This window comes from Megalops cyprinoides, chromosome 9 (assembly GCF_013368585.1).
Source record: "Megalops cyprinoides isolate fMegCyp1 chromosome 9, fMegCyp1.pri, whole genome shotgun sequence".
In the NCBI taxonomy this organism is placed as follows: Eukaryota; Metazoa; Chordata; class Actinopteri; order Elopiformes; family Megalopidae; genus Megalops; species Megalops cyprinoides.
Window position 1 is genome coordinate 18,840,844 of NC_050591.1, and position 27,322 is coordinate 18,868,165.

General features: G+C 41.7%; 1 protein-coding gene across 2 annotated transcripts in view; it reads right to left on the minus strand.

Annotated features, from left to right (window-relative positions):
• Nucleotides 1-9,577: 9,577 nt before the first annotated feature.
• Nucleotides 9,578-27,322, minus strand: part of pdgfd (platelet derived growth factor d) — a 40,389-nt gene continuing 22,644 nt past the window's right edge. The window contains exons 2-7 of one of the 2 annotated variants that reach the window (XM_036536970.1): nucleotides 23,322-23,508; nucleotides 22,340-22,520; nucleotides 18,606-18,665; nucleotides 16,787-16,988; nucleotides 14,671-14,885; nucleotides 9,578-11,258 (exon numbers count right to left, since the gene is read on the minus strand). In XM_036536970.1, the coding sequence (XP_036392863.1) occupies nucleotides 11,130-11,258; nucleotides 14,671-14,885; nucleotides 16,787-16,988; nucleotides 18,606-18,665; nucleotides 22,340-22,520; nucleotides 23,322-23,508 (974 nt within the window). In that variant the 3' untranslated portion in view covers nucleotides 9,578-11,129. Of the gene's footprint in view, nucleotides 11,259-14,670; nucleotides 14,886-16,786; nucleotides 16,989-18,605; nucleotides 18,666-22,339; nucleotides 22,521-23,321; nucleotides 23,527-27,322 lie in introns of both variants that reach the window. The other variant, XM_036536967.1, reaches the window with a different exon arrangement.

Genomic DNA, 27,322 nt, shown 5'->3' on the forward strand with positions numbered 1-27,322 from the left:
TCTTGTTTATTGGGCCTTTAAATTTGTGGTCTTTTGTTGACACCTCCTTGAGTCGAAACTCATCTTCTAAAAAGCCCCATTGTATCCATCTACGTGAGCAAATGTGTTAGTATTTCAGGTGCCATGGAGTACAAACAGACACGCGGGGGTAAAACACTATATATCTGCTTAAGAAGAAGACCAGAAAAAGAACACCATTATGGCAAGTGAAGTTTGTTCTACAATCCATCAACTGAATGAAGAAAACAAGCACCAGGGACAAAGCGCTTCAGTGTTTACAGAGCCGTAAATAACCGCTGACAATCGCGGCACGAGTGTGGTGAACCTCGTGCTGCGGACGGTGAGCAGAACAACGCTAAATGAACAGGCCAACAAATGAATAAATAAAAAAGGCTCATGTTTCTTTTATAAGCATCTTTCAGATCTCTGCCTGCTTTTACAGCGGCAGGGTGATTAAAACAGTGGCTGTAAATTGCAATGTTGCCTGGCACCTCGGCACCGGCAAACGTCAGCTCCCCCATCCCGGTTTAGAACGGTTTAGATGAGTCTTCAGTCATACGTGTTAAAACGTCCATCTCCATGGTAACACTGAAGTTCACAGCACCTGCATTTAATGTTTTTATATAATAAACACTTATACATTATAAAAATACGAAGTGAATAAAGAGACAGATATGACAGGCAATAAGCACATTTATACTGCTTAGATGTTGTAGCTGCCACTCTAACGGCAATACAAAAAGAGTAATTTGAATTATGAAACAAAGATCCGTCCTGGATCTGAAGCTTGAAATCTGTTTGTGAAACTCATGCCAGTGTCTAGGCCAGTCTCTTCTGACCTGCACAAAGATTTCTTCTAATCTTTTATGTGCACAATTTAGTTAATTATTGCTTGAGCCATTCAATGGTTCTTGATTTAGGTCATACTTCATATATTGCAAGTTGCTGTAAAATTGTTGTATAATTTATAAATTAAATCTAATACTCATTATGTTATTTGCTTTACTTGCCCTTTACAATGTTGGCTTACAAATCACTGCACACACACAGCTACCACATAAATATATGTAAAAAGTATAACATGTCCCTGGGGGTTTACCACTCTTGTACCCTTAAGCAAGGTAGTGAATAAAAAGGGGGCTACATACCAATGTATGTAGTCTTTTTGAATCTGTACCATAATGCAGTTATGCAATTCTAATGCAGTTAAGTTTTTTTTTTTTTTTTAATCAAAATACATCTGATTGGGTAGTGTCACCATATCGGAATAAAGTTGTCTCAACATGTTCATAAAATGGCTTTGTAGTAGACTGTCATTGTCGTTGAATACCAAATGAAAATAAATCAACCAGTCTTTGATGAGATAAAAAAATCTTTAAATGCCGAAGTCTTTACAATGAGGGAAAACAACCAGCTAATGATGCTTCCCCCCGTGTAATTATAATTAGATTTAGTTCCTAAAACCTGAACATCAAGTGTATTGTATATATTATAAATCCTTAGCAATGATATTCATTTTGTGATACTAATTCTCACTGGCTGTTTTCAGTTTGAAACTATTTTCAGTTTCAGGATTGTATTCCCTGGACACAAGAGAAATGTAAATTGTGGGCACACAAATTATACTGCACTATGTATTTTTTGGCTCCAACTGACTCGATGATTTGTTCCAATGTGCATGTTTCAACACAGAAAACTGAGGCTATGATATCATTTCTGCCATTTAACCACATTTATTTTCTTGTGATCTTCCAGCTAGCGTGTGCTGCAGAAAGTCTGAAGTTGCACATGGCAAATGCAGGGACATATCAGATAACTGTGTAAAATACAGATTACAAATTATTACATTTATATTGGCCTTTTATATTATTACAATATTGTTGATACAGGGGGTGAATACATTGCCACCTATCAATTAGGTATGCCTAGTTTTTAAGAAAACAGGACATGCCATTTTTGAAGGCCAACTTGATACACAACAACTCTCGGTTACTTAGTTACTTGAGATGCTTTTTACTTTTCATCAATCTAAGGAGAGTCAAACTATGGAACACCCCAACCTCGAGTACCAGATGAAGGAATCTGTCAACAGTGCATCAGACAAAACATGAATGATTATCATGCTGGAAAAAGGAAAGATGAACAGGCATTTTAGGAGTTGTAATGGTAATTTATCAGAAGGAACGTACAGGTTTAACACACTTTGAAGTGTTGGGTTAGAGTGTTGAAGGAACATTGTAGAAGTGAATAACTTTGTCATTGGTGGTGTACCTGCTAAAACTGCTGGATTGGTTCTGTGATCAATGAGACAGATGGCATCTGAATTTCCAAAGGCACAGGGAAATACCACCATTTCTCTAAAGCTAATTCTGTCAATTTTATTTACTTACGAGCTGTGGTGACAATGATGTTAGTGTAGCATAGTGGATAACTGGTGCAGTGTATGTGTATGCACTATCAGGTAGGGAATGCTATCCACTGTGAATTAACATATGTCAGAAAAAAGAAAAAAAAAGAAAGCATATCCTAGACCCCAGCGTAAATGGCTTTTACCCAAATAACCTCTCGTATGGTTGCGTCTGTGAATTTCTCTTCAAAGTCAGATTAAAATTTCAGATTAAAACATTTCAGCGGTGCATCTGCATTCACAGCGAGCAGCTGTCTCAATGCGGTGCTATGCATGAGCAGCACTGCCTAGTTCTCTTGCATTAGTGAATGTGACTGGTGGTTATCGGGGGGGAGAGAAGCGGGCAGATAAGAGACAGGAGGTTGTTCCACTGCAACCCGAACAGATTGCCTCTCCAAGGCGCTGGCACAGTAATTGGCCAGCCACTTGCCGCACATTACTGCATGTCTCTAAATGATTGGCTTTTGTGCGCGCACCACATCTTTCCTCTTCATCTGGCTGTGTTTCACTGTAAATGGTTGCATCTGGTGGTGGAGTTACAGAGATCAGACCAGCACCGCAGCCTCAGTGGTCGATGAAAGAACTGCTGACAGACCAAGATGTGGGGCTCTCTGATTTAATGGAATGGTTAACAAAAAAGGGGCGGAGCAAAGGCATGTTATCATGATATTCTTTTGCATTGACTGGACATGTAACTTCTAACTTCTAACTAAGTTCTAACTGATATTCTCAAAAAAGAGGGGGAGTGCTGTTACAGTATGTTCTGAAGGTCCTGTAGGGATTAAAAAGAAACAGCAAAAAGTCAATACATATTTGAAAAGGAGCCTCAGGGAAAGCATTTCAACAGCTGTGCCAAACATAAGATATTATAAGATAATACAAGCATACTTTCAGAGTCTTGACAAATGCTTTCCATGTACATATCCGACTCCTAGTGCGTAGAATTAGCTGAGTTTCACAGCACAGCTCAGTAGGCTGCAGCTCCATGGGAGCCAAAGAGCAGAATACAGGGGAGGGCCTATGCTTTCAAACTACAACAGGCCCCATCTCTTTCTGAGAATGTTTCTGTCACATACCTGCCAGGCAGAACAGATATAGGAAATAATGCAATCACTCAAATCGCTTCTTTTTAAGAAAGAAAACTGTGTTTGTGATAACCACAGGCTTGTTTCAGCACAGCCCTGCTCTGTGGTTGTGGGTAGCTCTGAAACTGATTGGTTATTGAAGCCCACATTTAGTTTTTTTTTTTTTTTAATTGCACGTTTGTTTTTTCTTGCTGGCTTGTTGTCTTCTGTTTTTCGCATTTCAGCAGACATTAAAAAAATGTTGACGCATGGACTCCATTAGCGTCGACACCCCCACAGTCTCCAGGCCATGCCGCATGCCACATGGGGAGCTATTCCCCATGCCAGCATCTCAGAAAAAAAAAACCTTATAATCTCAGAAAATAAATACTCCCAGAAATAAAATGGAAGGCTTGCAGCTCGGGAGCACTGTGGCTTCTGTAAGCCATAAGTGCTATCCAAACTATACAGAAACAAAGCTGCCACAATTGCGTTGTTATCTGGACAGCAGACAATGAGACAAATAAGGAAATAATATCAAGGAAATCAGTCCTGTTATTTTCATTTCCTTTATTTGTAGATTGCCAGCATAACTTGCAGCATATATTTTTTACATGTTAATTATGAATTTATAGAAATGAATATTTACTGAAGGAATTCAGGTATTTGTATAATGGCAGTGCTCCACCTGGGTATTGAACCTGTACCAATTCTGATTACAGTACAATACCAATTTTTTCACTGATATTCCGTTGTGCTGTCTGGGCTCTTTGGTTCAACAGCTCTTCCGAGTGCTGTTGAACCTCCAGCGAATGATTCAGTACATGCACGTGTTTTGAATTTCATGTAACAGTGTATATATTGCAGCTGTTGCTTTATGCATATTATATGTTCCAGTGAATATAATTTCCTGTTCTTTTTTAGATACTTCATACATCTTCCATGACAACCATAAGGCCAAATCCCTCCCATCGCCGAAGTGCATGAGGAAAATTCGGTCTGGTGACATAATCTACCCCCCACGTGGCCCTGAGTATTGATTCGCGTCGGCCGTTAAGCTCAGTCATGCTTGTCAAATTCCTGATGCTTTCTGGTCTAACAGTCACGTCACTCTCCCACAGCACAGGCAAGAAAAGACCGGTGGAATGTCTGATTGCATACGTGGGAGACGGCAGGGTCCTTTTCCAGGTGAGAATATGAATTTACTAAAGGTGTTGATGCAGTACAGAAAAGAAAAACAAAAAGCGAGGGTGAAGACACAAAAATAACAGACATAAATCTACACTGATGCATGTCATACTCAATGAAGTTCAATGAGCCCTGACAAACTTATATACTTTTTTGTTAAATTCACACACTTGCTGCCTTATACTCAAATATAGGTAGTGGGCAGTTTGTCTCTAATACCTGCTGTCAGGCATAACCAGGACTTTATAATATGGAAGCTGTCAACACACCAAACCAACTCTCTGCTAATGTACTGTCCCCACTTCCAAACAATGTGTCAGGGCTCCGCCCCCCTAGCTGTGGTGTTTTTGTTTTTTCCCTGTCCATGTGCTTTTTGTTTTTCCCTGTGTTCCAGCCCCGCCCCGCTCCCCGCCTGGTCCCCGCCCTCCTGATTGCCCCATTACCTTCACCTGCCTGCCTGCCCACCTGCATCCCATCTCCTCATCAGCCCAGCCCTATTTCTACCCTGCTTGTTCCTGTCTTGTTTGCCAGTTCGTCTCAGCGTTTTCATACCTGTTTCGTTCCCGCAGTTTTTTGGATTTCTGTATTCTCTGTGCCTGACTCTGCCTGCCCTTCGTCTTCGTTTTCTGCCTGCCGTTTTGTCCCTTTGCCTGATCGTTTGCCTGCCCGGTTCCTGATCCTGCCTGCTTCTGTTATTGACCCTGTTTTTGTCCACGGACTGCCTTCCGGTTTTCGACCCTGCCTGCTTTTGGTTTTGCTACTTTCCTGCCGTCATTTATAAACTCGCCTGCAACCTGAAGCTCTCTTGGTCTGCGACTGAGTCCCTGCCTGAGTCCTTACACAATGAGTTGCAGTGAGTCAAGTTGATCCAGTACATGTTTAGTGCATTGAGCTAAACCATTCTTTAACTTGTAATACATTTCAGTGGATGTAGTGAGAACACTTAACAATCCCTTGAAATCAGCATGCTTGCCTTACCCACAAGCTGTGGATCTAGAGTCTTACCTTACAGGGCCCTCAATAATGCTCATGTGTGGGGAAAACGCAATGTAGAACCCCAGGAAGCAGCTTCTCTTTCCATGGTTGTGTGATTTCTGTTTTTTCCCCTCCAGTAGCATTCAGGTTTTCCACAGCCCTCCGATTCGGCCTGTAGTGGCCGGCTGTGCCAGGCCCAATCATTGTCGTCCAGCAATTTATGCATGTAAATTTGAACAGAGGGCAGAAAATTGGCATTCCATTAAGAACAAGGACCACATCAGACAAAAGCTATCGGACGGACTTTTTATTCATTTTGGAGTAATGGGAGACAACCAAATTCGAATTGAGATTGCATAAATGATTCATGGGACGTGGCCTTGGTGTCTGGCGTTCTCTGCGATCCCCAGAAAAGCTCCCGCGTGTGAGGGCGGAACATGCCGGAGACAGCCGTAAATCACTAACGGACAACGCCATCATATGTGGCGACGAGGGGGTCCACATCCATCCCGACAGGCAAAGGCCAGGCTGTTCACGGGTGGAGATGGAGGAGCTGGAGCCGCTGCTTCGCCATACCCTCCAGTGATTTCACCACTGCCTCTCACAGGCAAGGCGTACCGGTGCTGAGCAGGGATGGATGCCCAGGAGCACTTGGCCAGAGAGGGACAGTGGATCTTACATTGGACACCTCTGTCAGCACCCTGCCAGCATTTAAACTCTTAAAGCAGTGGCGCTGTGTCATGGCTGAGCACTTTCACTGCTTCAATAAATATCAAGCACTACACAGTGAGTAGATTTTTAAAACGTTACTGTCCATATCCAAATGTGCTGCAAAGCAAACCGGTAATTCTGGGGCAGGGTCTCTGCTCCGGTATGCCCTGCTGGAGAGAAAGGTGATGTCTGTGTAACTGCAGTGTATATCCACAGAGACTGATGACTGGGTAACTGTCTGGCATGCTGGTGAAGTGCAATCATGGACAGCATGGAAATCCTGTGCTCGTCTGAAGTCCTTCTTCGCCCATTAAAGCAGACAACCTTGTCATCTTTTGGTTATCCAAGGTGACCCCCCCCCACAGCTTCCATTTCAGACATTACCTATTTTAGACAGGATGACGTTTAACTGACCCTGCCTTTGGTTCTGAGCCCAGTTCCCATTACTATCCTATACTGCCTGCTTTGAGACTGAGTGTGTATGTGTGTCAAACACTGTGACACTGGAGAACATGCAGCATCTTATGAAGCCAGAAAAACACTGTAGTGTAGTTTGCTTTTTAGGATGCTAATTTTATTGCATTTTTGTTTTTTTTGTAACAAAAAATATTCCTTTACTTATTCCCTTTCATCAAAAGCAATCTTTACATTCCATCAAATCAAAGGGCACTAATTACAAATGCATACTTGTTTCCACGGTTACATCTATGTAAAGCACGATCATGATGATACACGTGTGAAATAAGGTCAGAGTTCCACAGTGTTTCCCTGTATTACAGCAAAGCCTGCAACATTTTTAAAGGTATATGTTTGCATATTTTATTCATCAAAACATCAGCTGTTTTCTTTAATAAAACAAGAGCTACGCAAATAAATTATTTATAAAGCATACTGTTTTCCAAGGATTACACATTGGCTTTAAGGCAGGTGAAGAATTAGTTTTGATCAAATTAAAAGCTTGGTAACACTATGCTTTATTTTGCCTTTATTTTTACAGCTTCCATTCATACAAATCACATAAAAAGAGAATGAAGCTGACCCAGTGACAGTGAGGAATACGGACATGTCACCTGGACAGAATAAAATTATACAACTTTGGCAACTTAAAGGATGTGCACTTGAAGTTTTTTTTCTGCTGAAGGAGAGGGATTTTCTTATCAGAGGCAGCTGTGAGTGGCAGGCTCTGTGTGTGCGCTTCTCTGAGCGGTCATTTCATTCCATTTCCCCTCCGCCAAACCATAGGGCAAAATCCACCCCCACAACGGATTAAACATTTAACACTACACTGGGGAGTTAATCACACAAACGAATACAGGCTCGCACATTTGCGCACACATAAATGTGCCTGCAGACACGCCCGTACACAGGCACATACACACACAAATGCTTGCACAGAAACACACACACACAAATTCCTTGTTCCCTACATAACTGTGTAGCATTTAATTAAACATATAACATTCCAGAAACGGGGTCCTTCACTGGCCTTTACGAGGGACCAGTCCTTTTCTTAAGGCACAGAAAGAGGTAAAATCTAAAACCAATGTTCTGTTCTTGGAGGAATTTGTTATGGAGACAAAGGGGGCGGCTCCGGGCGTGATGGACACAGTGAAGCGCTGCGGGTCTTTGAATAGAAATGCGTATGGAAGCTGTAATTTGAGTAATTTACAGAAATATCTGAAGCAGCTGTGGATTCAGAAAAGCCTCTTCAGGGATCAAATAGCATAGGGATACCAGGCGGGGTGGAGGTGGGGGTGGGGGGTTGGTATTGTTTTCAAGGGGTGAACCTTGGTGCGGGGTTAGAGTCAAATCAGGCGTGAGACCGAATGAATGTTACAAGTTCTTCTGGCGTGTGGGTTGAAAGCTGCAAATCAAATGTTACCAAACCAGCATTACAAATAACACACACTTACTTGTGCTGCTACAGTGCTGATCAGGCAATCAATGTATCTATATATATTTTTTATTTACAGAATTTGATACACAATAACATAATATAAAAAGACAGGCTCCTCATTTTGAAATAAACAAATGAAAAGGGAAAAAGACAATAACAACACTGTTGCAATAGGTAACAGATGCCTGATAAACTACAGTCTAGAAAAAACAATCTTTCAAAGACATTTAGCTGGAGCATTTCTGTGGGAAGGAGCCAGTAGGGACAGGTTTTCTCATCTGCAACTAATTGTCTACTCTATTGTAATTGTAAGTCTATATACATATATACACATCATACTTCCACAAGAATGGTGACAATTTTGTATGGATACTAAAAGACCATTTCATAAAGTTAAACTTATTTTCCACAAATATCTTAAAATGTGTTTCCTGTCACAAATTGGCTAGGCGATACTCTTGACTTTTTTTATTCCCCGATTGTGGGACTGAAAGACCATTGCCTCAGTCTGGTCACTGGCATATCACTGTCACACACACTTCCCAAATTTTGCCTTGTATGCCACCATCCATAACCGCAGTGACATTCATGCGATCAGAAGAGCCACACAAGAGGCTACAAGAGATACCGCGGAGGGGTCGGCTCTGAGACTGTCCGCGCGATCGAGCTGCCAATGTATTTTCGAGATCAGGGTCCTCTCAGACATGGCTCCCCTCCTTCTTTTCACTCTTAATTACCTCATAATTATACGACTGTCTAAAGTCTGTGACATCACAGTGATGGAAATAAGCTGTTTTGCATCGCAATTCCTCAACTGTAACACAAGAGATGCAACCAAAATTTTGCCTGCCAAACACAAGGGGGGTGGGGGGGGGGGGGTGGGACTGAATGTATTTTCCTGTCATCAGAATAACAAATGTAATTAAGATCACTTTTTTAAGATGTCTATGTCACAACACTGGTGTTTCTGGGAGCTGAAATAATACATAAACTGATTGAAACCTGTTCTAGTGTGTTGCTAAACATATCAACTCAGACACAGACTCAATGAAATTAAAGCCTGCTCTGGGTCCCTCTTGACCTTTCACCCTTTGAAATTATAAAATGACTTTCTATAGAGCAGGACTGGGGCAGTTTGAAACTGCAAGCACACTCTAAAGATAATTTCTCTAAAAATAACTTTCATTTGTTATTTTTGTAAGTAAAAAAAAAACATTAAGGGGAAGATTCATGATATGAAGCTCATTTGTTTAAAAGCCAATAGCAGTAACACTTTCCTTTGTATTTTTTTTTTTAAAAATCCTTTCAACATGAAGTGTGATACTGGTAGCCTTCTTTTGTTGTAAAAGTAATCTGCATAAGCAATGGAGGGAAAGGGGGTGGGGGTGTATGAGTAATATTGGACAGAGATTCAAGAGCAATTTCACAGCAACAGGGAATCCCTGGCCACTTTTCTTAAGACTTCTCTTGGGAAAGAAAATCATCTGTCTTCATTCCGTTCCTGACAAAGTTCAATCAACGCATCCTTTTAAAGGGTTTACGATCATCAGCCAACTCTCCTTAGTTTCCTAGGATTCTTCTCATTAAATTCTCTTTTTTTTTTGCTTTGGACAGAAATGGTAGGGAGGAGAGGTGAGCAGAGGTGAGCAAAGGTGTCAGAGTGACTTTGCTGGGTCTTTGCCCTCAGGTGTAAGAAAACGAATAAACTGAAGTCTTGAAACACTCTGTGAACAGGAAGGGGAGCTCATCTCACTGTGCTTCTCACAGGGGAGGCATATGATGAACGTACCTGTTCACTTTTGCAGGATTTGATGTCAGACAGAGACAAGCCAGTCCAGCTCAAGGTAATAGCTACTGCCATCCACATTTCCCTAAGGGAGCGGGAATTCCCTCTGACTTCTCCGCTTGTTCGTAAACAATGCCTGTGTTTGATCAGCCAAAAAATAAAATAAAATCCTATAAAAACACCCTTTGGTAAAAGCACAGATTGAAACCACATTGTTGTTTTAAAAGTTATGTGGAAGCAGAAACCATGGCTATCTAATCATATCTGGCTTTAAAAGCAGACCTGGTGACCAACTGTAAAAAAAACATTAGAGGAAATTAAGTGATGCCATAATACAGTAACCAGTACAGCAAAATAAATACGTTTAACACATACAAACTCTTTGCATATAAAATCTCAGTGTTCCCTATAAAGGTAACCTTAATGAAAGTGTATGAGGAGACTGGATTAGTGTATGATATTCTTTCTGCAAGCCAATGTGGGGCAGTTGCATCATCTCTTTGATCTGTCAGAACAGCGGTAGTGAGTATTTGTAGAACACAGTAAGAAAGCATGAGCAGGAACATTTCTGACTTGGGCTTGACCCAGTAACCCATAAAACTATGAGACTCTGATCCATTCAAAACAAGAAGAGAAGAAGGAAAACACTCATGTACAAAAACAAAACATTATCAGTGAAGGAATGTGAAAGAATATAAAATAAATAATGTTATTCGCCTTAGAATGGTGCATTGACCTTGAATCACTTTCTGAGGGAGTTTATTGCCTTGCTGTTTGAAGATTTCTAGAGACTGTGCATTACTCTTTTTTACTGTCTTGCGTAACAACGGTTCTTAACAACCAACAAAAAAAGACAAAAGGTAAAAACGAAAAGACACACACATGCACAGATACACTCACGTACGCGCACACACACACGCACACACACACAGGTGACTAAACATTGACTCATTCAGCCCATGCAGGTTTAAGGAAAGATCTGCCTGAAGCCCAGGAGCTGTTACGTGCTTTGCTGGAGAGAAGGAGTGACACTCCTTCCCAAAGAGACAGAAGAGAGAGGGCCTTCCGAAAATGTGACAAAATAAATGTCCTGGAGTGATATCACCGCGGAGGCCGGGAGTGGCAGATGCAATCGCAGCGCTCGTGGTGGTGGAGGTGAATCTCCTCCAGCACCCAGCGTGCTCGGGTCCGCCTTCTGTAGTAACCCGGTTCAGGGGAGAACTTCAGCACCTGGGAACGGGGAGAGGAAAGGAGAGCCCATCAGAAGGAAAGACATGAAAGCAGAGACACATGAATGGGAGGGACAGAAGAAGGTGAGGGAATGAGGAAGAGAGAGGGAGAGGGGAGTGAGGGAAGGAGAGTGGGGAGGGAGAGGTATACACAGGGAAAGGGCAAAAACTGCTGTTATCCATTACATTACATTCTTGGCATTTAGCAGATGCTCTTATCCAGAGTGACTTACATTTTTTTTTTTAACAATGTTATCCATTTATACAGCTGGGTATTTCCATTCTACTAGCAATTAATACTTGGAGCATACGCAGAGCTTTCTTTAAAAAATTAAAGCTAAAATAAACATTTAAAAATCTAAACAAGACTTACAAATGTCTTCTTAACAAAGGCCTCTGTTATTCTGCCATCACCCTCTCCTCATCAGAAAACTGTCAGTAAAACTGCATTGCCCTTTAGGTGCCATCAGTGAGTAAAGCAGCATGGTGAGGAACAGCAGGTTGTTATTGTAATTTTATTTTTGTACATTTGCCCGAGCCTTAATTGAATTTTCCTCACAGTCTTGTGCTTTGAGCCAGATAAGATGACGCCTCTGCTGTTGTTATGCAAAGGAGGAAACCTTCTTTGAAGTTAATAACTAATCTCTCAAACATTACATGATGGTTCACACTGTACGCAGCGGGAGTGAGGTTTTTCCTGAATGAAGATCCTGACACATTTCGTTTGTTAGATCTTGCTCAAAAATGGTACATATTTGGACTGTTGAGTGTTCTTCCTCACAAAGGCCTTGCTTTTCAAGGACAGGCACCTCAGGGCAGTCAGAGATCTTGAGTGACAGGTGTCAGATGGTTTTAACTAAATATTCAAAGCAGAGGATCAGCGCCCGATTGCCAACTGTTTCCCACGGCAACGTGTGATTTATGGATTCACCCCGCCTGTCATTTGTGTCGCTGCCACTAGACCCACATGAGCGGCCTACATGATAACAGATGATGATTAATTAATTTTCCAACTGTTCAAAAATGAAACACTTGGCTGCACACACTGGCTCTGGAATGCCAGAGCTGAATGGTCAATGGAGAGGATTAAATTATGATGGGTCAACTAGGGGGGAGGTCAAGTATTTGCTTTCTTATAAAAAGATTTCTCCCAATGCACAAGTCGTTGATTGTGTAATCATTACTCACATGTTTGTGTTGTATCATTATTTTATCTCATTTATACATATATAAAAAACCTTTGGTGATCCTTGGTGAACACAAACCCATGGGAAAGTGTCTGTTTACATGTCAACATTCTAAAAGCCCTTGGCTGTGTCCCAAATCACATACTTGCGTACTTGCGCTTATCAAGTATGTATGCTTGATCATCTAGTATGTTCACACCTGATATTATGGGCAGAGTCATAGGCTTGTAAGTACATCGATATCACACTATAATCAACAAGTGGAGTTCAAAATGGGAACAAATGGCAGACAATTTGAATGTTTGTGCATAGACAGTTTAGCAAATAACCATATTTATGAAATATCATATTTCTTATGGGTATTACACTAACATCATTTGACAGTAACTAGCTTGCTACTCTACTCTAGCTAAGATCAGAATTTATTAATTTCAGTTTCTGACAGATAAGTATGTTCACAAATGCATACTAAAAGAGTAAGTACAGAGTATGTATTACACAGTATATTAATATGCAGTATGCTAGTGTGTGATTTGGGGCACAGCCTGACTCTGTGTAGTGTTTTGTGCATCAAACTCTTTCCCAGGTGTTTAATTTTAAATTTGTATAGATTTTTTTTTTTCAGAAATATTAACTTACAGTAGGTTTCAAGCATTACAGATTCATGTTACTAATATTGCTTTCTGAGAGCAAGCCTTGGTTATCTTCAAATATCCACTATGATCCATCTATCTTTTAATATCCATGCAGGAGACCAGAATGTTTGATGTATTCTGTACTGTTACAGGAAAAATTCTGTCTTCAACTAATGCAACAAATATAGAATTAAAAATGGTGGACCGCTAATCTAATGTGATACAAATCTGAGCTCTGTGAAATGATATAGTTTGCTCCGAGTAGCTGGAGCATGTTAGAGATATTTCATCTTGCTTCTTTCCTGTCAGCGCCGGGAGGTGAGTTCACAGATTAAAGTCTGGTTCTAGAGGTAGCTGGCTGCTGGTAAGCTCACCCGCTGAATCATTCACTTCCTGTTTGCAGATATATATTAAAAAATTGCAGATGATTTCAGATATGGGATAAATGATGGCTGACGAACATCTTGCCTATGGTCCAGTAAAGTTGAAAGGGGAGACAAGAGGCCAGGGCCTGACTTATTGTAATGCGGAGTCTGTCTCTCGTTGCTGTGGAATTCTGAGATAATATTGTAGTTACGGAGTGAAGGGCAGCTGTGTTTTATAATAAGAAACATGAACGCTCTGATAAGAGCCAGGGAGTGAACTGTCAGACGCATTCCCAGACGCCACAGGAAAGCCATGTTTGAACAAAATGGAAACCAGGGCTGCTTCTCCTCCACCCGAGAGCTGACTGCTCAGGGCCATTGCCCGCCTCACTCGACAAGGTGAACGTGATGACGAGGACGGAAATGCGTAGGTGTGTGCAACTGCTGCTTCCTTTCCACATTATTGCAGGCAGGAGAGACACAGAAAGAGGAAGGTTTTGTGAGACCGAAAATAAGAAGCAATGACGCAAGCCTTGCTCCATTTATGCCCTATGATTATTAAGGAAACTGGAGAATATTATGAACCTAATGACAGCAGGGCTGAACAACTTACAGAATTTGTATGTAGCACCATGTCTAATAGTGTATCATATGTCATCCCCTTGCACAAGCCATCTCTTTTAATCTGGGCCAAATGGTCCCCATATGGAATTGGTTACTTCCCTTTCATGCCCAGTGAGCTATGAAGGAGAAATGTGACATTTTCGGCATGAGACTGTCAACTGTGTGTTTAGGTTGAGGGAGGTAGGTGGAGGTGGGGTTGAGGGACGTGTGGGTATAGATGGGGTTGAGGGCAGCACAAATGGAGGAGAGCTTGGGGGAAGTGTGGGGGGTAGTTCCAGATGGTCTTTTATTTGGCCTGGTTGGATGTAGGATTCAGTGTGGTGATGGGAAGATGAGTAGCTGAGGGTTTAGCCAGGTAGAGGTATGGTTGAGGACTGCGTTGGAGCAGAGGTGTGGTTGAGGGTTGTGTCAAAACAGAGGTGTGGTTGAGAAATGGGCTGGGTGGAGGCGGAAGCTGGGAAAAAACAGGCCAGAGTGGGATGGCAATGAGGGTGTGGCGTGGTGGGGCACTTATGTGGGCTGGGTAAAGGCCGGGCTGAAAAGAGCCTCTCGGCCCGTCATGACAGAACTGTGAGGCGAGGTGGAGGCGGGCTTTGGAGTACCTCGTATAGCTTTTCGCTTGTCTTGCCAGGGCTGCAGGTGCAGGAGTGCCAGTCCTCGGTCCCGCAGGCGCAGTTACCCCCGCAACGCTGCACCAGGAGGCATCGTGGGAAAAACACAGCATTGGTGGCCTTCAGCTCCTCCCGCAGGTTCACGGAGAAGTTCCTGGGCGTGCAGCTGTAACGCTTCACGTCCTCGTTCAGCCGGTCCAGGTCAACTGGAGAAGGGAGAGGGCGTGTGAGAAACAGAGCCTGTGAAGAATGCCCTGGTCTCAGTTCAACAGGTCGACTGCCAATGAAAACACTCTGTTACACCTTGGTGAAAACGCAGAAAGTTATTTCTTTTTATGGGAACTGGATGCCTATGGTTTTTTTGAAGCTATGCTGCTATGCATGGTTTCATTTAATCCACTGATAAATCCACATGTTTGATTCTCCAGTTGCAGCGATACAGTGATCTTTTCATCCTCCATAAATTCCTACTTTCTGTGGATACTCAAAACATACCTTCTGGGAGGTTTAGCCCCTACCAGCCAGATTATCTCTACTGGGTACTGAAAGCAGTGATCAGACACTGAGGCTTCATGGGACCTGGGACACACTGGTTTGAGCCAATCTTAGTAATTTTGAAAGCATATTCTTTTGACTGGTACACAGGAGTCGATGATTGAAAAAACATTCATTCCCAGCAGATATGAATGTGTTGCTAAATTATGTCCAGGCCAGGCATTTCACATGACATCAAACTACACAACTGGATTGATTATGAAAGGGCCTGAGTTCTAACTTCTAATGCTCTCATTAGCTTGAAAAATTGGACAAAGAACATTTGAATTGAGCTCCCTTCATTGTTGGTTTACTGTGGTGGGAGGAGAATATCTGCGAAGAGCAGTGGATCGATGGTGAAGGGGAGTGTAATGTAGACAGCGAATGGCATTAATATGTGCTGTGGGATATTTGCAAAAAAGGCATATCTGTCACATGGCTGTGAAAGGCTGGCTTCTTTATGGCATGGTGTATTGGAAGTTTATATCGCTTGTTTATCTGATTTGAGAAGTGCTTAAAGATTTTTTTCTCTCTCTGACACTGTAATGAAAATAAAGGTAAATGCTGACTACAGTAACATTTCTGGCTGGCTGCTCAGGTTGAATTTCCAATTAGAGCTGAGGGTACATTCTGCATTAGGGCAGCAGCAGCTCCTCCATCACCCACAAGGAATTCTACGAAGGTGCTGCTGCTGGTCTCCAGTGTTTATTTAGGAAGCAGTGATCCCCCTGAAGCCTGGGCAGAAGGCCTCTGAAACCAAGGCGGCCTGCGGTTGCTTCCACACACAGGCACAGGGATATAGAAAGGTCAGCATGGTGAAAATATGAGGTTTCAACTTGCTAAACATAACTTGAGATGTTTTTGTTTTCCTTCGATTTTGAAAGGGATCAAAGGGACGTGGTCTAACAAATTACAGCTGAGGCTGGAACAGCGTGTGCAGGACAACACCCCAGTCAAGCCTTACACACACTACTTCATCTGGTCCACACAAACACTTAACTCCTTTCTTCTAGGTGACTTGGTTACGCTGGCAGGAATGAGAATGGACACAGTCCACCTGCAGGCTTTGCTTAGGGGAGTGGCAGGGGGGTGGGGGGGAGGAGGTTTGAAGAGAAAGGTTGTCCTGACCCTGACCCTCCTTGTCTGAATCAGACACAGACTTTGTCATTGCTCTGAGGTTCTGTTCCTACCATTAATCCACCAGTGAAACTGCAGGTGAGTAACCTTGACCCCGGGGAGCTGCTGTGTCTTCATGGGTTTGTATCGCGTTCAAACCCTGAGTGGCTTAACTTCCTGAACTGTGAGGTCCATTTAGTCATTTAGCCAAAAACCCCAGGTTCACATTTAAAGGCCAGTAGCTGCTGAGAGAGCCACTGCAAGTCCACACATAACAAAAGATCAAGTGAAGCTGAGCAACTGTTGACAGTAAACCTTTTTGAGATTTAGTTTCCTTTTTCTAGGCAGACTAGTAAATTACCCTTGGTATAACAATGCCAGACATCACACATATATCTGAAATCACTAACCAGTTCCTCTGAGTGCAGTCTGGGTGCAAATATAAACAGGTGCTTACTCTTGTGCTTGCGGTCATGGTGGAAGGTCCTGGGTCGGTAGTGTCCGGTCTCCTTATAGAGGCTGTCCAGGTCTTCCTGCCAAGAGTCTGGGTTCAGGTGCTTCAGGAGCTCCTCAACCGTGTCGAAGGCTGCGATGGTCTGGTCCAACGCGGCGGCAGTTAGTGGGGTGTCAGTTACCGATGGGGGGAAAACAGCTGGACCCTGGGGGGACAGAGAGCCAGAATCAGGGGATGTGCAGGGCAGGGAATCAGTTTGTTCTCAATGTAACATTTGCAGCTCAATCTGTGCTAAGAGAATTGAATTAAATATCTGAGCTGGAGGGATTTAGGTATGCTGGGCATTCTCTAAAAACAATTAAACCTAAAGAAAATGTTTGGTTGGATGTAGCAGGCACTCATCAATCTACCTTGTAATGGCTGCTTAATTGGTCCTTAACGTCCTTGGTACGTTCCCCAGGGCTCATTTTCTAATCTGATCCTGTTTGACTCAAATGTAACGACCTCCAAACTGAATTTGAACGTATGATTAGACATTAAATAAAATATGAAAGCAAGGTGAAGCATGGATCTTTTAACAACAAGCAATGCTTGAAACCGATCAATGGTTGTTATATGTTTAAACCCATGCCAGTAAAACATCACAGAACTGTCATGAGGAAAAATAAATAAATCAGGATTGTGCTTTGTTCTTGTTATTGAGGGTCTATATTGTCAACTGAAATTACTTCAAAAACCTTGACTACATCACATTATTGCTTGTTTTCTATTGTATACTCCATTTCCTGTACATTGCATCCATTATAACCAGTGTGGTCTTCACATAACATGGACCAATCAATTGTTAGTGCCTAGTGCCGTGCCTAGAATCCAGTCTGTTACACTAGGTCTCCATCTCTCTTGGTTCCCCTGCATCAGGGATAAAGAGATCACCTAGGACAAGCTCAAAGGGCTTCCTCAGGTTCTAATTTTAATAATCGTGGTTCATAATCAAATCATTCCTTTAACTTTTCTTCTTTAACAACTTCTTCACTTTCTGCAAGGATCTGTTTCATTAACTGAACTGAGACCAGTAGCCCTGCAGCAACAAAGCTTTTAAAGCCCAGAGATACCCTGGTGTTTGTTTTATTATAGTGGCAGATGCACTATATCTACATCCTCTCCACTTACACAAATTGCTGTGGCAAAACAGTTTTTAAAGTCAGATTATCTTGTAAGAAATACAACATGTAAAACTCAATATACATTTATGTAACATCTTGAATTAGCATCAAAGTCACCTCAAATCCTACCCATTCAGCATGACAAGCGGCAGCCGGCTCCTTGGCAGCAGGTTATTATGAAATCAGTCATTCGGTGACAGCCCATTTTAATCACAGGCCTTGTCCCACTTCAGTATTAAGAGAACACTTAAGGTTCAATGACACCTTTATCAGTTCATAATGTGGGAGACATTATACTGTAATGGCTTTAATCAAACGGGAGGCAGAAACGCAGCCCGACAGTGGCAGAAGATACATACCTCTTGTCAGTAAAGACAGTCATTTCCACGTTTTAACATAAGCTGTTTTTGTGCAATAAGTGCAAAAGAGGAGAGAGGGACACAAGGGGTGTAAAAAAGATCCATGAAAATTCTGGACAAGGAGAGGGAATCTGTCTGATTATAACGCATGTCTTCATCCAATGCCTCCTTCTCTCTCTCTCTCTCTCTCTCTCTCCCTCTCTCTCTCTCTCTCCCTTCTCTAATGAATTGTGGGAAACACAGAGTGAGTGCATGTGTCGGGGTCTTCATTTGTCACGGTCAGAGCGGCGCGGCGCTTACCGAGACAGAGATGGTGACAGCTTCCCAATTTGTTTCTGACGCCGCGGGCTGGGAGTCATCCTGGGGAGGAGAGACAACAAAACAAAACAAAAAAAAAAAAGGCACAAGAATCAGACACGGTAAACTGTCCCTGTGAGACCGGATCCTTAATGAATGAGAGAGAGAGAATGGAGATGTTCCGCTCTCTGTCTCTCAGTACGGCAAACAAGAGAGCGTGCCTTGTGCGGGGGGTTGCCAGGTTTGGTCATGAAAGGGACACATTCCTACCGATTTTATAGATATCTTACCTTCGGTGGCTAATTAATGGTCAGGTGACACCAGCTCTCATCCAGTCCATGATTCAGATTAAATCAGACCTGAGGTGAGACCTGAGGTGGAATACCAGAGACCTCTACATCTTTCAAGCACTACACTATGTAATCAAAAAAGATATGACTCTGACACTGTCTTATAATGAACGGTGCGTCATAAATTAAATTCTGAAGTATGATGTGAACAAACAGACTGAGTACAGTTTGACAATTTCACAGCACAGCGTTTTCCTCTTCTGACCCATTGTCAATGACAAATTCAGGGCTCTGTTCCTATCAAACATTCACTACTGTTTCTCTGTGGTTTTATCTCATAAAATCATTGTCACAGTGTCACAGTACTCCAGAAGCAAAATAAATTAACTAAGAAAACCGTCTGCAAAGGGATGGATTTACAGCAAAGCAAAACATTGACTTCATTTTTTTGGGGGTTCAAAAAGTTGCCTTGAATTGCAACTGCAGAGATGATTGCTCATGCTGTCATTTAGAGGAGACACAGGGAGCAGTGGTTCAGCAGTGTGAACATTTTTCTTTCTCATCTTTCCATACCAAAGGTGAGCACCTTATCATCTTCTGAGAGAGACATATTACCGTGACAATAAAAAAGCATTCATAACCAACCCCCCTCCCCCCCTTCCCTGTAACCGTATTCTGCCCTATGTCCAGTCAGTCTTAATTTGTCTGGAGAGGAAGTCCATTTCAACACTCATAGGAAAATGAGAAACAGTTTTGATCTCACAACCACAGCCTGGACCCTTTGTTTTTCACTAGCTCTGAAGCTAAAATAACACCCTTCAGCCAGTACTTTATTTAGACTATTTACAGCACTGACTCCAGTAATGCTGAAAAGCATACCGCAGTACCAGTGATTATTTTTCCTTTGCTTAAATAGCACATTCCTCTTGAGGACCACATACGGTTTGTGCAACTTTTGTTCATTTGTTATGGATAAAAGGCCTTTTTACAGCAATGTGGAAAGAATCATGGAGCTGGCCTTTGTGTATATTTTCCCTACCCAGCGACTAAACAGAGGTATCTGTAGAATTCATATTGTTACATAACATCTGACAGGCAGACAAACTGTCGAGATTATACCAATGGAATCAAATGTAATCGGTAGATAGAAACGATGTGTCAGCTTTGTCAGAGCGCTAATACACATTACGCCATGCGTTAAGGAGATCTGCATTAAGCACAATGGAGGCGTATGCTATCGCATTTCAAGAACTGTCAGCTGTAATTCCCATCATGATTAAGAACCACTTCATTACAAAGTTGTTATGTCTAAGGTTACCGCATTTCCTTTGTGTTGGGTGAAACCCCTAAATCGCTCTGAGACATGAAACCTGCGCTGAATTACAGCGTGCACTTCAAAGGCGTCCCCCGTCCGGCTCTCGTTCACGTGCAGATGGTTGGTCTGACCTGAGTTTAAGCGTTTACAGGAACCCATGACCTCACTAAACAGCTGGGCCTGGCTTGTAATAAGTGCTCTTGGAGTTGAGTCACTGTTCACTGGTCTGGTGGGGCCAGCAGTGCAAAAGGCTAAAAACAACATACACTTGCCGTGGAAAGTCCCTGTAAAAACACATGAGCAACAAGCTAGTCTTCCTTTTGGATTGAGAAGGGCAACTGTTCAATCAAAAATCAGCAGTAATTTACCGCACCATTACCATTTAACGTATAACGTAACTTGAAAGTAACTAAAGCTTTCACAACCAAGTCAGACAACATATCAAAATGAATCTTGTGTTTCTAACCATATCCTTAGAATCAATTTCCTGTAGCATTCAAGTTCTAACTTTTGTCCGCTCCTTTTTTGTCACCTCTTGAACAGTACTTGCACCACACGTGTCTCTTCCGGAAGGGGCTGAATCAAACTTTGATTCCTTTCTCAGCATGGCCTGCTCTGTCAGCAGACAGGCTGAATCCGAAAGAGCTGCTCCTTTTCACGGCAGGTAATCAGATTGTAGTTCTCGGCACTGCAAGTTGCAGAATTTTCAAGCCTCCACTAAGTAATACAGCTGTTACAATACAGCTCTATTACTCACTGGAGACCTACAGAGGCAGACACTAATTGCGCTATGGTATGTAACAAAGTATAAAAAAAGTGCTTCAAGTTATACAGTCCCTGTTGGAAAGGATCTGTGCTCCCCCCTTTTTTCAGCAAATCATTTGTAAACTCTGCAAATCTAAAGATTTATTATCAGCAAAGCAACATCATTAAACTTTGATCTGTAATTATGCACCCACGAGTTTTCCAAACACATGCACACTCGTAAACACACAAATTGCACACACAGGAGAGGTGATGTCACATTGCACATGCACAAAACAGTGCTGTACTGAACCTGAAGCCAGCCAGTGTAAGACCTCTACCAATAACTTGCAAGTGAGAATGCGGACAACAATAAAAATGTCACAAGACCCGTCCCCCGCCTCTAGGCCATTATCTTTTATACTGTTCTTCCGTTAAACAACTGCCAGGCAGATAGGATCTCTGGTATGTTCTTTGCTTTTCATTCATTGCTCACTGCATTGTTATCTCAGGAAGGGTTCTCAGAACAAATTAGGCCCTTTAAAATGCTGTTCATCCAAGCTCCAGTGTCTCCTGGAGAAGGGCGAACAAGAAGTTGGTGGCACAGCTTGTTGACAAAAGATTTTCATTTATTCATTTATTGTTTTAATTCGAACCCAGGTCACATCTTAGAATAAGCTTGTTTGACCAAAATTATATGGAAGAAAGCAAATTAATCTTTAGTCTAGGATGAAAGTTTGAAAACCATAAAAAATGGACACTTGTAGCAAAAAACAATAACAAAGGAGGTGGAAGGAAATTTGGAAGGAAATCTCAGTCAAATGGTAGGAATGTAACTATATTAATCACACAGTCGTACTTAACCTTTTTTTTCATAACAGAGGTTAAAAGTCTCTTTCTTTTTAACCATCTCAACCACCTTACTGTTTGTATGATTAACACACCTCATTAATCTGAGTAATTTCAATTTTTGCTTCAGTAATCTATTTGTATAGTTGATGAACTTTTTTGTGGTGAAGCTGAGGTGAGATATCTAGCATGTGAATACAACAAGAGTGCTTAATCTGGAATTTAAAACCGTGGCCTTCAGGCCCAGAGCGCAGAACTCTAACCACTACTATGACCTTCGTGGTTGTCCTTAACATTGCAGAGCACTTTCAGTGTACTTATAGCCATTTTCTTTCCTTGGATCTTGCACACCAATGTCTTTTAGGGCATTTTCTCTCAGAATTGCAATGTGAGAAAACAGCTGACTCCCATTACAGAATTTTCAGTGACCAGGAAGGCATAATAATCTGAGACTGGGACCCCTCTTCTGTTGATGGTATGCTATTTAGTGCTGACATGCAATGACAAAGAGGCTCTGAAGCAGCACTTGTGTCACTTACCACAAGAGAATAGTAGAGCTTGAAACCAGGTTTAGCCACAAAGTAGTCGTCCGATTTGAAGGTGACCTTGATGGTATTGGTTTTGGATGTTATTCTGGGAGGAGGTTCTTTGTGCCCACACCATCTCCCTCTAATGATTGTGCTGGTTTCTGATATGTCCTCCACTTCCACAAAGTCGTATCTGTAAGATATGAGGGATCAGATGGGGTGGGTGGGTAGGTGTGGGGGGGGGGGGGGGGGGTTAGGATTCAAAACTGTTCATTTATTCATATCACTCATAACCGTCTGAGAGAAACCCCTGCTTCTGTCTGACTGGGATACAGAAGCTGGACTGATCTGTCTGTCTCCTCAGGTCAAGGAGCCAAGCAGTAAGAGAACAAAGGTACTGTGGACATTAACTAATTCACCCCTTTGCTCCCTCCCCCCACCATAAAAGGGAGGTCAATCATCAGTGATACTAGTAAGTACCAGAGTCTCCAAACAATACATCAGTGAGGAAGACCTTGGCTTATGTTGTGATCTTGCACAACTGATGTAATGATTTCCCTCTCTCTCCCTCTACTCTCCATAAAACACATTTTGGGATGGTCTGGAAATCACTGATTCCTGCAATGGTATTGTCTTTCTTTCATCCTACAGTTTAACTGATTGGAGATCGGGGCGATGTCATGGCTATTGCATGGCACTAAACTGTTAATCTAGTTCTTCTATTCCCTAGATGAAAGAACAACCTTGGTATGATAACAAATGTTCTCCAGCCAGACTCATGCAGACCACTCTGAGGTCCAAGCACTATTAGAAATAGCTGACTATTGCATAAAAAGATCTCTGTGGAAAATGAACAGAGCAAGAGGAAATTAAAGGTGAAACATCTGAAATCTGGACATCTGGATTTCGGATTCAGCGAATCATGTTTGCCTCAAGGACATTTTTCTCCTCAACCACTCCTGCTCACCTCACAAACATATAGCGCCACCCTCACCTGCAGACTTCATTCTCTGGCTCTTCCAGCCCAAAGTGGCCGTCGAAATCCAGCTGTATCCGAGTGTTCTCTGGGGAAAGGAGCTTCCAGGACAGCAGCAGGTTTCTGGGATAGCTGTTGGGGTAGCGAGGGCTCTGAATGTGGCCATTCTCTGACACTACGATGGTCTCTTCTTTCCGGTACAAGTCTGTGAGGTGATTGCTGTCTGTTAGTGGTCACAACTTGTATAAGTTAGTGTGTTTAATCATCGGAACGAGACAAAAAAAGCAAGAGAAGAGACACAGACAACAACAACAGACAAATGACACTGGACAAGACAAAGTTAGCCCGGTCAAATTAAAACACAGAGAAAAACAGAAACCTGACTGAAAGTCAAACTGAGATTCAGCCACTCACAACAGTTCATGTCAATCAGAAATCTACCAATGACAACAAAATATCTATTTTTTTAAAAAATCCAAAGCTATTTTTAATAGCTCATGCAACACAATTTTTCAGAAAGAGTACTGCAGAAAGAGAAGGCATAATTCTATGGCAGACTTTTAAAACAGAAATGTAGACAAAAACATTACAACAAATGAGACCATATGAAATGTGAATCTAAAAATATCATTCCATGAGGTATACAGGTTTTATAAGTGGTGATAAACACAGTAATAAAGTATGAAGTTGGTAGATACCTGCAATACATGTTCAGGTAGATGTCAAGAAACACTGGTAAGACCAGGGACGGCTGGTATAAATGGGCTAACAGGGTTAAGCCTTCCCTATTTTTTACAATAAAGATGAGAAAATTATTGTTAAAAAAACACAGAATATATCTAAATGGGCTTATTTTTTACAGCCCAAACACAGTAGCATCAGCTTCCATTCATCTTCTTAGTGTCAAGTGAGTGACAGGTGTCGTGGCATGACCCCTTGATTGCTGATCATTTGAGCTAAATTCATTTCAGCCCAGAGCCGTTGATATAGAGTTGCGCCACTGAAGCACCCGTAAGTTTCAGGCGGTCACATGCTTTATGGAGGCTCAAAGAGTTCCTCACCGGTTAATTTGAATGCCGTTTTCCATTGGAAACTATTGAGAAGTATCTGAGAAAGTCCAGTGAAACTATCTTTGTCTAGAAGAATCTAGAATCTAGAATACAAGTAACTGACATCTATTGACTATCTGTTTTGCACATTTCTTCTAATGATCACATGATCACGGCAAAAGTAGAGTGGCTAATAAAAAGAGTGGCTGTCAATAGGTAGCTAGTTAATAGCTGACATTAGCTATCACTAGCTCTCTCGCTAGAATGGATAACATTTTCACTATTTGTCAACCAACATTAGCTAGCTAGTATTGTCAAATAGCTATCAGTCAATCTAATATAGTGATGATATATTGAAGGCTTATTTTGTTGGTTAAAATAAGAGGTGATTTTGGACCTGTCCCTCAAAGCTTTTAAAAATGGTAGCTAAGTGATGGAAAATACTCCCTAAATGAATCCCTGACTGTTCTTAAAATTTACCTTATCGATCAAGCAAGTTGAATATTAAAAAATCAGACTGATTCAACTTTTTACGCTGTTGCTGGATATTTTTTCTTCAGATACCTCAAAGACCGGCAAATGCACTTGCGTTTGCACTAGAGCACTTGCTGTAACAAGGTATATATATGGTATCTCGGATGTGATGCTGCTGTTGTTGCAGCATGAACTATTGATGGGTATAATGCATTTGTTAGCCCACCCACCCAATATCACCACCAGCCGTCACTGGGTAAGACAATACGAATTTAGTAATGAATAATGAATTTAGTGTATGAAAAAAAGAAAAAAAAATGTGCTCCATTTCTCAGCAAAACAAGTTGGTGTTAAATAAATAGCTACTATTTTTAATATTTAGTAAATAGATGCTAAGAACATAGTACATGGATAATATTGGTTCCATTACAGCTACTTATATGCCACTTTGGTCAGGAAGTCATTAAACTGCACTAAACTGTAAACATTAATTTTACAAACATTTACAAAAAGCAAACAAACTGAACATGTTTCCCAAAACAAAATCACAACAATTTTATGATAGCTACAATTTTCAGTCTGCAGGTGGGTCCATGACTACTGGTTGGTTCATGAATTTCACTCTAGTAGGGAAGAACTTGCTGAGCCATGTGCCAGAAACAACCAAGCTCAGCAATCACACAGCAGGGAGGAAGCAGTGTGACAGTGTGGAAAACACCACTGACTACAATGGAAAAAAAACATATATATATATATATATATATATATATATATATATATACATAAACTATGAAAATCATCCCTTTATGTGTGAGGCATGCATCACACACATGTTTAAAATGATTAATTTTCAATAATGCCAATCTATACATTTTCAAACTCACTTTAAAAGTACATTTTAAAATACATAAATCAATAACTACTGTTCAATTCATTTCAGCCAGTTCAATGGAAACAGTTGTAACTTCTGAGCCTACTTTCAATTGTCAAAAATACTTTGTTATTTTCTTGCACAGATAAAGCCACGGAAGAGGCCATTCAGACATCAGCCTTATGTATCTGTGCACTACTTGAATTTCCTGAACAGGTTTGTAACCTGTGACCCCTTTAAGTTCAGGGAAAAAAACTGAACCCCTCAGTACAAAAGCACTTCAGATGAAACTATTTGGACAACAGGATGAGTTCGACCATAACAACATTTTACAGAGGTTTTGAGTGAAAAAAGCACCATGCAACCATTTCCTAAACCCTGTTACTCCACTCATGCTGTATGAAATGGGTGGTAACGGATGTGTCACACAGAACTCCACAAAAACACTGCCATAAAATCTCCTGAAATTCCAGCTCTTTCAAGGTTCCAGTTTACCATCTCAGAGGGGGCTGATGGGCGTTTTATAACCTTTGAAAATAAAAAGTTGGTTCCACCACACCCCCAATCCAAAAAAAAAACACCAGGCGTTTTCTACCACTATTTATTTACAGCGTGTGGGTCACTGCAAAGTCTGTGAAAGCTTCCGCAAGCTAAAAATCCTCAGAAGGCACCCCTGTGTAGATATGTACCAGATTCTCATTTTTCAGAGGGTCCACGTACAAACTCCATATCCATAGCAATTTCTACAATCATGATTGAAGGGAAAAATGTGAAAACCTTTTAAAAAAATGACTGCTGTATATGCTGAAAGACGTCAGTGCTGAGGCGTGCTGAGACTGGCTATAGGAACCTCTACCTCCAGCCAAGCGAAGTACTTCCACACCATGTGGTAATACCAGTGAATAAGTGGGTGCAAGGGAGGTGGGGTGGGAGGGGAGGCTTTTGCTGCCTAAATTTCACAGCCTAGGAAATGATTCAGCTACTGAATGTTTATTGTTACATTACAATCTGACAGCCTATGACAGAGCACAATGATGCCCATAAAAAGTATAATAGCAAATTTTAACTTTTTCTAACAATTTGTCCCCAGGACATGCCTTGTATGGACATAATGAGACACAACTTCTCTTTTAGCCATGACTTGAATGTCCTGTGGCTACATTAACTCTCCTCTAAAACACTGTCACAAAAATAACTTATAATGGCCTGTCATTTGGACAAGGATGGCTTAGGACAAATGGGAGACTCTCAGATGAGAGTCCCCCAATTATTAAGTGAGAAACCTCTGACTTCATGACTTTACTAATTGCATGTGAGACATAGAATCCAGTCACAGGGGTAAAGTTTCCCGTTTGTTTAAATGGAGCCTTCAATCCCACAGCAGCAGAATGAAATGCTGTAGGTGTTGCTGCGGGTGACGGGAGCAGAGACCTTACAACAAAATCACATCAGGGCAAAAACCTTCGAATGCACCTTTATGGCAAGAATGACATCTCTTCAAACTGACACAAATGGGCTTGACAAGGGTGATGAAAATGCATCAGGCCGGTCATGTGCTTGAGGACTCTGTGAGGCCCCTGGTGCATCATGGGATATCATTCTATTTTTCATGGTTTTGAAATGAA